We start from the raw sequence: 14,785 nt of genomic DNA, 5'->3' as shown, positions 1-14,785 counted from the left end.
GTATACATAATTAACCTAAAGTGACAACAAACGGTTCCGAAACTGTGCAGAACTAATGACGAAGTCGAAGGTGTCGGTAAAATCGTTGAAGCGACGGACTATTGCTAATATTGGGCTATTGGCAGCGTAGTTAGTGCTGCGCATTTCAGACTGTTGAAGTGTTCGAGGACGAAGGACACGGGTTGGTGCGTACATGTTAATTTGCGATAGGAGATCGGGAACATCATATTCAGCCAGAAGAAGCTTAGATACGAAGGTGGCTTGCGAGGCTTGCCTACGGTCTTTTAAGGTGTGTAGTCCTAATAATCGACAGCGATCTTCATATGGTGGCAAGTTCAGCGGATCATTCCAAGGCAATTGACGTAACGCATATCGTATGAATCTGCGCTGGACGGCTTCAATTCTGTGAATTCCAGCTGTGAGCGCACCAGTGAACAGCTTTGAAACATAAAGGATCCCAGAATTCATTGGATATTTTGCACATGAAACCTAGTAGACGATTAGCTTTGTCAATGATCGCTGATGGGTGTACGTTAGCCTTTCATCTAGGATGACGCCCAAATCTTTCACATGGTCAATGCGTTGCAGCTGAGTTCCAGCGATTTTGTAGTAGTAAACATGTTCCTTGTTCGATGAAAGCTGATAACAAAGCATTTAGCAACACTAAGAACCATCATGTTTCTTTTACACCAACTGTTACCGCGACTGAACCTGCAAGCGGAGCATCCCTCGGTCGATGGTGACGTTTGGTTTTTCGCAACTAGCTCCCGCTCCTTGTGTCCGTGTGAGAACTGTCAAAAAACCTAAAAAGTTCACATGTGGTTTGTGATATTCTTCTCCTGGACCTGCTATTGGAAATATTACGGAATTAACTGAATACTTACCGTGAGTAACCTGAAAAAGAAAGAAATTTAAATTATAATTCATAATACTTACCTCAAAATTTATAAATACTTACCTTACCTAGGAAAACAAAAGTAGGAAAGAGGAAAGGAAGATAGTTAGAAAAGCTGGTCGGACAGGTTAGCTTGGGAGGAAAATTTGAAAGTAAGAGAGAGAAATTAAATGTTAAAGATGAAAATTAATAAAAGTTTATTTAGTTTTAGCCTGCATAAAAAAGGTGCTTGCTCATTATTTCTTTCCGTTCGGGGACGACCGAACAAACTAAAATTTCAAAGTTTGGATCGCACCTCACCCTCGGCACGATGAGCGACCAGGAATTAGACTACACTACCACGCCGTGCGGCAAGTGCGGATTAGCTCCAAAGGAACTAGGTGGAATGGTTGCATGCGACCACTGCAACAATTGGTATGATTACGCTTGCGCGGGTGTAACCGATACCGTTAAGAGGAAGAAAAAATGGTTCTGCGATAATGCAGTTTGTGTGGCGGCAGCCAAAAAGCGCACGAAGAAGGACGCAAACCCTCAATCGACGGCAGATGAATCAGATGCCGGAAGTGTCAAATCGTCCACAGTGCCGTCCGCAGATGAACAAATAAAGGCCATGGAAGAAGAACAGCGGCGGCTCGAGGCGGACTGGGACAAACAGATGCTAGTGAAAGAGAAGCAACTGGAGTTTCAGGCCGCAATGAAAAAGAAGAAGTTCCTGCAGGAACAAGCACTGCGCCGAAAGCAAATGCAGCTAGAGGAAGAGTGGCGCTGTTTCGAGCTAGCAGAACTAGAGCGCGAAAACCAGCTGCAGCTGCAGGTAAAACACGAGCACCTGAAGCGAGTTCAGAAACTGGAAAAAGATTTTCGGGAGCAGATGTCAACTGTGGATAATCAGTTGGACACAATGAAAATGGAACGGCAACAGAAACATTCCCGACCTATTACCGTTAAGAATCAAAGTACACCGCTACTAGCTCCGGCGGGAAAGACGGGTATTTGTGTTGAGTCGGAAATGGATGATACGGAGGAGAGTTCCAGTTCGGAGGAAGAAACTGATAATGAACCGGACGAGAAGGTTAAGCAGGGTTCCAGACCAACAAAGGGCCAACTTGCTGCCAGGCACGGGATCGGTAAACACCTTCCCCTATTTTCGGGAAAGCCGGATGATTGGCCACTGTTTTATGCGGCGTACAGCTCTTCTACAAAGGCGTGCGGATTTAGCGATGTCGACAATTTAGCACGTCTGCAACAATGCCTAAGGGGCGATGCACTGGAGCTTGTACGTGGACAACTGCTTCTTCCGAAATCGGTCCCTCGTGTTATTGAGAAGCTTCGCCAACACTTTGGTCGTCCCGAGCAATTACTAGATCGTCTGTTGGAACGCGTTAAAGAATTGCCGGCACCGAAGAATCTGAAAGGGTTCATTCCGTTCGCCAACGTAGTAGAGCAGCTTTGCGATCACGTGGAAGCAGCGGACCTTAAGGAGCATCTGAAGAACCCTTTGCTTATACAGGGCCTGATAAAAAAGCTTCCGGATGCGGAGAAAAGACAGTGGGCTGACATCAAACGAGCTCGAGAGGGAAGAAAGATTTCTCTTCGTACCGTTACGGACTTTCTCCTACGAATTGCGGATGATGCGCAGGAAGCAGAAGTGGACATCGAGCGTACCACGGAGACGAGATTCTCAGGCGAACATTCCGGTCGAAAGCGAAAAGAGAAAGGAGCAGTATTCAGTCACGCCGAGGAAGGAAATTCGAATACAGTCGTCAGCCACCGATTAGGGTTGAAACCATGCAAAGTGTGCCAGCGTACCGACCACCGATTGCGGTTTTGTCAGGATTTCAAGAACTGGTCACACGCCGAGCGCGTAGCAATGGTGACCCGCGATAAGCTATGCAAGCTATGCCTCGGAGAACACGGAGGACAATGCCGGTTCAAGTTTCGTTGCAACGTTGGCTCCTGTAAGGAGGCACACAATCCGCTCATTCACGCGGTCAGTACGGTGGGTATTAGTGCACACATTCACTCGTGCAACCCCCTGCTGTTTCGGATAATTCCCATACAACTACATGGTAGGGATCGGACGCTGACGGTTTTGGCATTTTTGGACGAAGGTGCTTCCGTCACATTGATCGAAGGTAAGCTAGCCGATAGATTGGGTATTGTCGGGGCCGAAGAAAAGCTTACAATCAAATGGACTGCCGACTATTCACGTACTGAGAAGAACTCAAGAAAGATGAATGTGTGGGCTTCGGCAGTTGGGGTTGGAGATAAAATGTTGCTCAGAACGGTTCGAACTGTGAGCAAGTTAATGCTGCCACATCAGAAATTGGATGCTGCAGTACTTTCAGCCCGCTATCAATACATGAGCGATCTGCCGATCGCATCTTATGAAGGCCAGCCAGAGCTTCTTATCGGTCTCAACAATGTTCATGCTTTCGCGCCCATGGAAGTGAAGATAGGTACCGTCGCTGACCCGATTGCCGTCCGTTGCAAACTCGGATGGACAGTATATGGTCCGAATCAAGCGAGCCATACTACAGAGAGAGGGTACGTATGCTTGCATCACGATGTAACCAACGAAGACATACATGGTTTACTGAAAAGCCACTATGCATTAGAGGAATCTGTAGTAGCAACGGCCCAAGAATCTGCAGAGGACAAAAGAGCGATGGAGATTATGGAGCGGACCACGAAACGCATCGGAGAACGGTTCCAGACCGGTTTGCTCTGGAAGGAGAACAAACCGCGATTTCCGGAGAGTATTCAGATGGCGCTGAGGAGAAATTTGCAGCTGGAGCGGAAGTTAATGAAAAATCCGGAATTATACACGAAAGTGCGAATGCAAATCGAGGAATATGTTCAGAAGGGATACGCTCACTTGGCCACAAAAGAGGAGCTGGAGAATACCGAAGCAGGGAAAGCGTGGTACTTGCCGATAAATGTCGTGCTGGAACCGAAGAAACCGGGAAAGGTGCGTATCGTCTGGGATGCTGCGGCGACGGTGCAAGGTGTTTCGCTTAATAGCAAGCTACTGAAGGGACCGGATCTACTCGTACCGTTAGTGGCAGTAATTATCGGGTTCCGTGAGCGGAGAATCGCATTCGGGGGCGATCTCAAGGAAATGTTCCATCAGCTGAAGATTATCAAGGAAGATCGTCAAGCCCAGCGATTTCTCTTTCGATCCAATCCCGAAGAGGATCCTAAAGTTTACGTGATGGACGTAGCTACATTTGGGTCGACCTGCTCGCCGAGTTCCGCCCAATTCGTAAAAAATCGGAACGCCGAAGAGCATGCAAGTCAGTACCCTGAAGCAGCCGATGCTATAATCAATCGGCATTACGTCGATGACTATTTCGACAGTGTCGACACAATCCAAGAAGCAGTGCAGAGGGCGAAACAGGTGAAGCTTGTGCACAAGAACGGGGGCTTTGAAATCCGGAACTGGGTTTCGAATTCTCCAGAGGTATTACGAAGTTTGGGCGAAGACAAACCGGTCGTGGCAGTTCATTTCAACCAAGACAAGGAGACATTGCGAGAACGAGTGTTAGGCCTAGTTTGGAACCCTATCCTCGACGAATTTTCGTTTTCTACGAGACAGCGCGAAGAGGTCGATCAATATTTACATGGTGGTAAGCGACCGACGAAAAGAATTGCTATGAGCTGCGTTATGGGGTTCTTCGATCCTCTGGGGCTGCTGTCATTATTCACGATTCACGGGAAAATTGTTCTGCAACATCTGTGGCGAAAGGGCTGTGATTGGGACGCAGTTATGGACGACGAAAGCTGGAAGCTGTGGAAACGCTGGGTTGATTTGCTGCCCGAGGTCGAAGCCATCCGGATTCCACGCTGCTATATCGGGAACGCTGTATCGACGGAGATCGAGTCGCTCGAGCTCCACATCTATACGGACGCTAGTGAGCATGCTTACGGGTGTGTGGCCTATCTACGTGTGCTTATCAAAGGCAGGATTCAATGTAGTTTAGTTATGTCTCGGGCAAAGGTAGCTCCACTCAAACGGCAATCAATTCCTCGACTAGAACTTATGGCAGCGTTGCTCGGTGCCCGGATGTATCGAACGATTGAGCGAATGCTTACGCTGCACATTTCGCGCTGCGTTCTTTGGACTGATTCTCGCACGGTTTGTTCTTGGCTCCAGTCGGATCAGTACAAATATAAGCAATTTGTGGCATTTAGGGTGGGAGAGATTTTGGACTTGACTCAGGTAGTGGATTGGCGTTGGATACCGACTAAACTAAACATAGCCGACGTACTGACCAAGTGGGGTCGCGGTCCGCCGTTACAAAGCGACGGTGAATGGTTTCTGGGTCCTTCCTCCTTGCTACTTCCCGAATGCCAGTGGCCATCATCACAATTTCCTTCCGGAGAAACCGACGAAGATGCCAGAAGAGTTGTTCTGTTTCATGAAGTCATAAAGATTGAGGCGATTTCGAGATGGAATAGGCTGCTGAGAGTGACCGCCACAGTGTTGCGTTTTATCGGAAATTGCAAGCGCAAACAGAAAGGGTTGCCGATACTCACAGCAAAGGCAACGACGAATCAACAATTAATGCTGAAGACTGCACACCCCGCAGTACAAACACCGTTGCAGAAAAACGAACTACTGGAGGCGGAGAAAGTTTTGTGGAAACAAGCACAATGGAACAGTTTCCCCGATGAGATGAGCGTGCTGACGAGCAACCTACAATTAGCCCCTAGCCAGAAAGCAGAACGAATCTCGAAAAGAAGTGCCCTATACAAATATTCGCCGACGCTCGACGAAGATGGCGTGCTACGAGTAGATGGTCGACTGGTGAATGCGGAAGCAATGTCCTTCAATCAGAGGTATCCTGTTATCTTGAGCCGTTTTCATACCGTAACGAAGAAAATCATCCAGTATTATCACGAGCAGTTTGGACATGCGAATAGAGAGACAGTGTTCAACGAGATACGGAAGAAGTTTGAAATCCCGAACCTTCGTGCAGCAGTCTCTAGAGTAGCCGGTGAATGCGTATGGTGCAAAGTGCATCGGTGCGTTCCACATACTCCGCGCATGGCACCACTGCCGGTTCAGCGTGTTACGCCTGGAAAACGCCCCTTCAACTCTGTCGGCGTGGATTACTTGGGACCTGTGGAGGTGACAGTTGGACGCCGAAAGGAAAAAAGGTGGGTCGCCGTTTTCACTTGCTTGGCGGTGCGTGCAGTGCACCTGGAAGTGTTTCATTCCCTTTCCACACAGTCGTGTCTCATGGCACTAAGCAGATTTGCCAGTAGGTATGGGAAGCCAGAAGAGATATTCTCCGACAATGCGACTTGTTTTCGAGGAGCGTGGAACGAAATGGTAAAGGCCAAACTACAAATCAACAGAAAGTGCGCCGAGGAATTCATCAGTTCAACTACTGCCTGGTATTTCAATCCCCCCGGCACCCCGCACATGGGCGGTGTTTGGGAACGGATGGTGCGGTCTGTAAAGGAATCGATGAAAGCGCTGGATGACGGAAGGAAACTCACTGATGAAATCCTGAAAACAACAGTAGCAGAAGCAGCTGATATGATTAACACGCGTCCACTCACGTACAAGCCTCAGGAACCCGCAGGCGAGGAAGCACTAACGCCAAACCATTTTCTGCGAGGTGCAGTGACCAGTGCGGATCTCCAGGTGGAGCCAGTGAGTGCAGCGGAGGCTCTACGAAACGTTTACAAACGTGCCCAGTACCTAAGCGACCGTATGTGGGAGCGGTGGATCACCGAGTATCTACCTACGATCAACAAACGCAGCAAATGGTTTGACGATAAGCGACAGTTGAGTGTTGGGGATTTAGTTTTTTTGGTGGATGGGAAAATTCGGAAGAATTGGAGGCGTGGAAAGATAGTAGAAGTATTTCCGGGAACAGACGGGACCATTAGACAAGTCAGCGTGAGGACAGCAGACGAGAAGCTACATCGCCGGGGAGCGGTTAACATTGCGGTAATGGAGATAGTTGAAGGTAAATCCGGAACAAGAAGCAACGCCGGATGTTACGGGCCGGGGTCTGTTACCGCGACTGAACCTGCAAGCGGAGCATCCCTCGGTCGATGGTGACGTTTGGTTTTTCGCAACTAGCTCCCGCTCCTTGTGTCCGTGTGAGAACTGTCAAAAAACCTAAAAAGTTCACATGTGGTTTGTGATATTCTTCTCCTGGACCTGCTATTGGAAATATTACGGAATTAACTGAATACTTACCGTGAGTAACCTGAAAAAGAAAGAAATTTAAATTATAATTCATAATACTTACCTCAAAATTTATAAATACTTACCTTACCTAGGAAAACAAAAGTAGGAAAGAGGAAAGGAAGATAGTTAGAAAAGCTGGTCGGACAGGTTAGCTTGGGAGGAAAATTTGAAAGTAAGAGAGAGAAATTAAATGTTAAAGATGAAAATTAATAAAAGTTTATTTAGTTTTAGCCTGCATAAAAAAGGTGCTTGCTCATTATTTCTTTCCGTTCGGGGACGACCGAACACCAACTGTAGAAGGTATCAACGAGATACTGTAGCTTACGGCAATCGGCTTCTTTCTTTATAACTAGAAATATTTTCAAGTCGTCAGCAAAGAACAGTTTCCTCCACGCATCAAGATGAAAACCACATCATTCACGAACAGTGTAAACAGTAACGGACCAAGCGTACTACCTTGAGGAACTCCAGAATGGTTGGAAAAGGATTCAGATACATTGCCACCATTTTGGACAACGACTTCACGGTGAATAAGGTATGATCGCAGCCAACGGCAGAATCGGGCAGTGCATCCAAGTTTAGCAAGCTTCGTTAACAGTATTTCATGGTTAACAGTGTCAACTGCAGCCTTAAGATCAGTGTAGATCGTGTCCACCTGCAGTTGTCTGGACATTTGTTCTGTGCAGAAGGACGTGAAAGAGACCAGGTTCGTCTCAACCGATCTACCGGGGAAAAAAACTGTGCTGACAAGTACTAATGTAGTGCCGGCAAGCTGAAAACAGCGCCTCGTTGATGAGCGATTCGAAAACCTTCGACTCGACTCGCGATGAAGTAATACGGTAGTTTTCCATATTGGATTTGTCACCTTTTTTGAACACCGGGAGCATCACCGAACACTTCCATTCATTAGGAAATTTATGCTGTTGAAATGGCATATTGAAAAGGTGTGCCAGTGGGATCGCTAAAATATCGGAACATTTTTTCTATATAGCAGAGGGTATAGCACTTAGTCCTGGAGCAAACGACGATTTAGTTTTCCGAATTGCAGAGAGAACCGATTGTTCTGAAATTGTGAATACATCCATGTCCACAGCGTCAACAGGAACATCACGAACCGCATTTTCGAGCTCGATTACAGATGGCACATCAGTCGTGAAAACACCCGGGAAGTAACTGGCAAATAGTGAGCATTTTGCCGCAGTCGCAGTCGCTATTTCGTCATTGTAAACCATCTTAGATGGGAGGCCAGTTTCTTTACTGTTCGTGTTAACGAAAGACCAAAAGCCTTTCGGATTTCTTCGTAAGTTTTGTTGAATGTGGTTCACATATCGTTTGTACAGTAGTTTATTGTAACTACGATACTCATTACTGGCTATTGCAAAAAAGCGCTTGAGAAAAGGACATCGTCGATTAGTGTACGCTCGAAGAGCTTTGGCACGAGTACGTTTTAGATTCCGAAGTATGGCGTTAGACCATGGAGGCTTCCTAGGAGGTTGGCAGTCAGGCACGGATATTTCAATACAGTCAAGCAGTAGTCGGTTGTAAAGGTCAACTGCAGCATCTACATCCACATGATCAAGTAGTACACTCCAATCGATCAACAACAGGGAGCGGCGCAATGTAGCTTGATCAGTTTTGCGAAAATTACGACGATCCGCAACTAAAGCTTCTTCGTATTGCTGGGTGCCACTGGTAGAGATTGTTATTTCTAAAGCGGGATGATAGTTATCCAAAGGAACGATCACATTAGAAGCTTCACTCACAGAACACTCAGGCAGAGCATTTACGACGAGGTCCAGAAAACGAGATTGGTGGTTGGAGATCGTGTTTATTTGATTTAGTCCGTGGAAAGCCATCCCGTCCAGTAGTAAACGGCTGGCAGGATGACTGGCTAGGGTAAGCGTATCCACGCTCAGAGGCTACCCACATAAGTCCTGGTTGGTTATAATCACCAAGCACTATCATCGCATCGTTTGCATTTGCCTGAGAAGAAATGCATTCTATAGAGTCTAGATGGAGCTGCATAATATTGCAATCAAGACGTTTTCAGGAGGAATGTAAACAGCGCAAAGAAAATAGCACTTCGTCGATGTGGTAATCTTCGTCCAAACAGCTTCGATGCATGGTGAACTATCCACACCAAATTCACAGGAGACAAGTGCGGAAGAAACAGCTATCAAAACTCCTCCGCCGCGACCGTGAATGCTGTTGCTATCGCATCGATCCGCACGATAAACCGTGTAACCATCCCCGAAGAGCTGCACAGATGTAATACGATCATCAACCCAAGTTTCTGTCAGAACGTAAATATCGTAGTCACCGTCAGCTGCAGCCAAGTACACGTCCTCGATTTTCGTCCTTAGTCCTCTGACGTTTTGGTAGTACAACCGCAAACCGTCAACGCCAAACAGGTGTCCCGGCATATTATCCGAACGTAATGTACTCGATGGCAAGCTAGAAACCAAAAGATTTTCAGCAAGCGGATCGTCATAAACAGCAAAATACTCGCCTGAGAAGGGAGTTTTGAAGACCCCCTCACGACCTCCGAACGCAGGGCTCGTCCCGGACTGAGCTGGCCGCTGGCTGGTAGCACGACTGCGTCGGAGCGCTCGAGGGCTTCCGTAATACTGTATAACGGGCGTCCCGGTGATGGTAGCGCAGGATGAACTGGTTGATGCGGGTACGGTATCACATATATGGGATTCGTAAAGTTTGAGCACTTATAGAGATTCAAGATATGAATGAGTCATACTCGGGAGGATTTAGATTACAAAGAATTTTGTATCAGAAGAGTGTGATCTTTTGCATGACGAATGTAAATGTTACAGGCAGTATTGCATACGAATCATTGAATGATTTATCCCTCCACTGAGCCTGAAATTATTATTATCAGAAGACTGAAATTATTTGGATAAACGAAGCCGAATATTACTCCAGATCATATTTTATCAAATTCTTCATTTTATTTGTTCTTGAGGTAAAGAAATGACCATCAAAATTCAGCCTCACAAAATTAGCCCAATGTGAAGTTTTCATCAAATTCGAGCCATTTTTGAGGTTCTGTCCAACGTCTACAAGGTAATCGCTGTGCGCCCCTTGGAACAATCGATATCATAAAGTCTCCCGAAAAAAATACCCCGGCTGTCAACTACAAACACCCCACTTGGAATGTATTAAGGCAAATCTGCAATGAATTTAAATTTGAAATTTCATTAAACTCGACTTTAGGTGCTTTGCCTAAAATAGGCTGGAAAAATTTAGTCTTCCGCATCGCATAGAAAAGATTTTCTGAAAATTAGTTTCCGCGTTGCTCAGTTTTCGTTTTGTCTATTTTTCCCTCCGTGCAAATTGCATTGCCTGAGGAAATAATAAGCCTGCGGGTCTGCAAGGCTGCAGTTTTATACGTAACTGCCTTGTCAAGTCTGCAAAACTTGTTAAGTGATTATCTTTAAACGAGGAAGCAGAAAGTCGCAATGTACTGTTACCTTCACTGGTCCTGCGAATTCACAAATGATCTTTATGTTATCGAAGTAAAAGACCTGCTTATGTAGTTTGTATCAGTGGAATCTTAACAACTTTTGTTGTGTTTACATATCGATGTGAAATTGTTCATTCTGCATGCAGCTTACCTGGGTTCGATTCCCAACCTCGTACATAAGGTTTGGAGATTTTTCCAAAAAGAAATTTTCCTAACCTGAAAAAAGGCGAAAAACCCAATAGGTAAACCTCTATTATCTAAACCAAAAATGGTGTGTCATTTCCGTGTACACACTAAATTATTATTCGAAAGTCTAATTGAAAAAGAAAGCCAAAGTAAACAACAAATGTTCGCAAAATTAAGACTCCGTCAAAGACGCAGGAAGACCACGCTACGGCTCTGCCTGCAACTAGCGATAAACTTTCAATGAGTCTGCCGATATTTTGAAATACAATATGGCCACCCTGTCCGTAAGTGTCCATGACCAGGTAGCTCTCGTGCGAGCTTTTATGGTAATGGCTATGGCAATCTAATCAAACATCCGATTTGATGGAAATATGAAAAACATAAATACGAAGTTAATTACTTATGATTTCAGGAGCTTGGTCACGAATTCCACGAAAGGTGCACTATAAGGAATTATGATTTTTTTTTCAGAAATTTGCGAACAGATTTTTTTTCGTGTAGGTTTGATGTGCACTGAATTTCGATCATTTTCCCCGGGGCTAAGCAATACACAATAAAAGTTTACGATCCCCATATTACAGCACAAACCGTTCTTCTCTCTGTCGATAGTTCAAAGTCGTTCTATTGGATAGTTTATCGAAGGAAAAATCCCAGTAGCGTAAACTTTCCCAGATATTGGCTCCAGAGAATGTAAAAATTAAAACAAAGGAATGGAAATTGCACACGTGGGTAAAAAGTTGCCGGAATTATTCTCACTAGATTTTTATACAGCTGATGATTGTGCTACGGTGATACTTTTTCTAGGAGCGTAAAAAGGGATTGCAACTGGGACATGATTGTGACTTTGAGTGGTTTGTATTCTATTGGAAAAAAACTAAGGGTGGCAAAAAATGGGTGATCTGCTTTCGAATCAGTTTCACGAACTTTTTCTCTTGACACCAAGTTGTAATGTAAAGTAGATTGAGTTTTATTTATTATATGAGAGTGATGTTGGTGTGCACGAAAGGTGACTTTTAGGAATAAGAAATACATTGTGTGTCTAACTATAGTTCGACAAAATATCGTTGATAGGACGCCAAATTCAGACGGGATTGGTGCGCTGTAGTAGACAGGTAAACCGCAATCGATGGATTGCTTCACTTAATAAACTAGTTTAATGTAAGAATGTTAGTCAGCCACATACAAACTGGAAATTCCATAAAATTCTCAGCTTAATTTTTACATTTATATTAGTCGATGATACGCTTAGAAAGTCACGAAAATAATTTTTAATCATGATTTTTGCATATCGCACTCAACTGATTCCAATCTTGTTCTTCACACGACAGATCTAATCGTATTTTTCACATGAATCAAAATGTTGCTTACATAGAGCCGCGCTGATTTGTGCCGAGCAAAAGTTTTCTCATCGTTTCTCATCATGATTGGGGCAGGCGTATACTGAAACCAGACCCAAATAGTCGGATGATGGAAATCGAACCAAAGCTCGGGTGTGGTCTTCTTGAAAATGGAACAGAAAAGTTTTCTAATAAATTTCCTTTTTAATTAATTTTGAACTCAGTGGTAATTCTTGTGGCATTAATTTAACAGATTTTCACAGATGTAGCCCCTTCGGTTGGTTGGGTTCGCGCGAACGGTGGTTGGCCATCATCACCGTCATCATCATTATCACGAGTTGGAGCGTTTTTCGGCGAGTTGAAGGATGTTTGTGACAGGCCAGAACCAGATCCGATGGTATCCGGCGAGATGGAGAAGCTTCCGCCGTGGCGATACTGAGTACAAAGTTTAATGGGTTTTCTGACGAAACGCACCAACGCTACTGCGACCCAGTGGTTGCGATATTCCCCCCGGGCATTTGATTGCTATTGACTGACAGACGGTAGAGTTGTAATTGAGTTCAAGTGATTATTTACGTTTCGGTTTTATGTAAACTTGCCTTCAACTAGACAAGATAAGAAAATTCATTTGAAAGACAAATGACTAGAACTGGAGAATACGTTAAACTTTTTCCATTGTTTTACTTTGGGGGGTTAACGAGCAAGCAGTTTAAATATTCAGAAATTTAACTATTTGTAATTTGTTGGAAATCACCCATTCTTGTTTTGAGAAATATCATCAGAAATGTTAGTATTTCAATTTCATTTATTTCAACATCTCACTACTGGATCACTAATCAGACTCGATTATCCGGGTATTCTATTATCCTTGATTCGATTATCTGGGGAAAATGATAAAATCGATTCTATGATCAAGGTTCAAACAGATGCATTTTTTCTCTTTATTCAAGAGAGGAATTGTATTCGCATACGGAAATTTTTTTTTCCAAAATCTCGAATAAAGTGTCATGAACTCTAAAACAATCACGTTTTACGTAACGAAAACAGGACCATGAAAAAGAATCATGTATTTTATAATTATGTTTAATTTCCCTTCAGTAACGCCCGCTTAACGCATTTATTGGTGGAAATATTTGTTTTTGTTTTGTTAACTTCAGTCACGGTTTCCGCCATGTCGCCATGCACTAGTTCACAACTTTATGAACATTATTCAGAAAACCTAAGGTTGGCTTATGATGTTATTCTCAGATTTAGCAACATTAGTTCTCAAAATCAAAGCATCAAGCAGAAAAAAATCTTACCATCTTATTTGTAATTACTATTTTCTATTTACCATGAATTAAATTCGTAGGTATATTAGTTTTAATAATAAATTTACCAACTGAGGGAGATTTTTTTCGTTTGTCCGAATCAGTACCATAAGGTTTTCATTAAATTAAAAGTAAAACGCTGTTAATTACTGCCGCAGCTTTGAATTGCCAGGAAACAACTCAACTTGAGTTTATCAATTACAAGACAGTTCCACATTTTCCTCAATTGCTTTCCCTATCTCTTGTTTCAAAGACGAACACTATCCAGCACTAAAGCGTTTCGTGGCGCACCAATAAATGGACCTTCCGCTGCGCAATTTGTTCTCGAGTATCAGCTGGAGTGCATTTCCAGATGACCACAATTAAACTAATTAAAGTAAAAAGACTTTCTTTTGCTAGCGGCTCCGTAATGCAGTCTCTGGTAAGCATACTACACTCCGGTTCGGATAATTTACCATAAAAAGTGCAAGTACAATTGAAGCTAAATTACTTGTGCGCTACGGTCTACGAAAATGTGTAACTAGGAGCAAAATGTAGAGCTTTTATGACAAAACTAATTATCTGTTCTACATTGGGGCTAAATAGATTGTGATTTCAATCAGCGTTATGGTTTTCTGCTTGTAATTAAAAACGTTTAAGTATATGGAATTTTCACTATCTCTCTCAGAGATTCTTCTAACTAGAATAACTAGTGTAATATCTGGAGGACTATTGTCAATTTTACCGAACTCTAGCGCGTTCATTTAGTAAATATGCAATTAGTATTGCTCTACAGAGTTCGGAGAAGGTTGTACATTTCTTGACTTGCATTTTGCTAGTAAATAAGAAATAAGACAGAAGACAGAAGACAAAAGGCAGAAAGCAGAAGGAAGAAGGCAGAACGCAGAAGGAAGAAGGCAAAAGGCAAAAGGCAAAAGGCAAAAGGCAAAAGGCAAAAGGCAAAAGGCAAAAGGCAAAAGGCAAAAGGCAAAAGGCAAAAGGCAAAAGGCAAAAGGCAAAAGGCAAAAGGCAAAAGGCAAAAGGCAAAAGGCAAAAGGCAAAAGGCAAAAGGCAAAAGGCAAAAGGCAAAAGGCAAAAGGCAAAAGGCAAAAGGCAAAAGGCAAAAGGCAAAAGGCAAAAGGCAAAAGGCAAAAGGCAAAAGGCAAAAGGCAAAAGGCAAAAGGCAAAAGGCAAAAGGCAAAAGGCAAAAGGCAAAAGGCAAAAGGCAAAAGGCAAAAGGCAAAAGGCAAAAGGCAAAAGGCAAAAGGCAAAAGGCAAAAGGCAAAAGGCAAAAGGCAAAAGGCAAAAGGCAAAAGGCAAAAGGCAAAAGGCAAAAGGCAAAAGGCAAAAGGCAAAAGGCAAAAGGCAAAAGGCAAAAGGCAAAAGGCA

The 14,785-nt window shown here is 43.9% G+C and overlaps 2 protein-coding genes across 2 annotated transcripts; both read left to right on the top strand.

Moving 5' to 3' along the window:
- Positions 1-1,205: 1,205 nt before the first annotated feature.
- Positions 1,206-6,033, top strand: LOC131680689 (uncharacterized). The gene is made up of 2 exons (XM_058961400.1): positions 1,206-5,923; positions 5,967-6,033. The coding sequence occupies exons 1-2, from the start codon at positions 1,206-1,208 to the stop codon at positions 6,031-6,033; spliced, it is 4,785 nt and encodes a 1,594-aa protein (XP_058817383.1).
- Positions 6,034-6,136: 103 nt separating this feature from the next.
- On the top strand, positions 6,137-7,241 carry LOC131684259 (uncharacterized). The gene is made up of 2 exons (XM_058966956.1): positions 6,137-7,116; positions 7,199-7,241. The coding sequence occupies exon 1, from the start codon at positions 6,141-6,143 to the stop codon at positions 6,972-6,974; it is 834 nt and encodes a 277-aa protein (XP_058822939.1). The 5' UTR covers positions 6,137-6,140; the 3' UTR covers positions 6,975-7,116; positions 7,199-7,241.
- Positions 7,242-14,785: the final 7,544 nt, after the last annotated feature.

This window comes from Topomyia yanbarensis, chromosome 2 (assembly GCF_030247195.1).
Source record: "Topomyia yanbarensis strain Yona2022 chromosome 2, ASM3024719v1, whole genome shotgun sequence".
Lineage (NCBI taxonomy): Eukaryota > Metazoa > Arthropoda > Insecta > Diptera > Culicidae > Topomyia > Topomyia yanbarensis.
The sequence above is the reverse complement of the archived record's forward strand: the minus strand, read 5'-3'. Positions and strand labels throughout refer to the sequence as shown.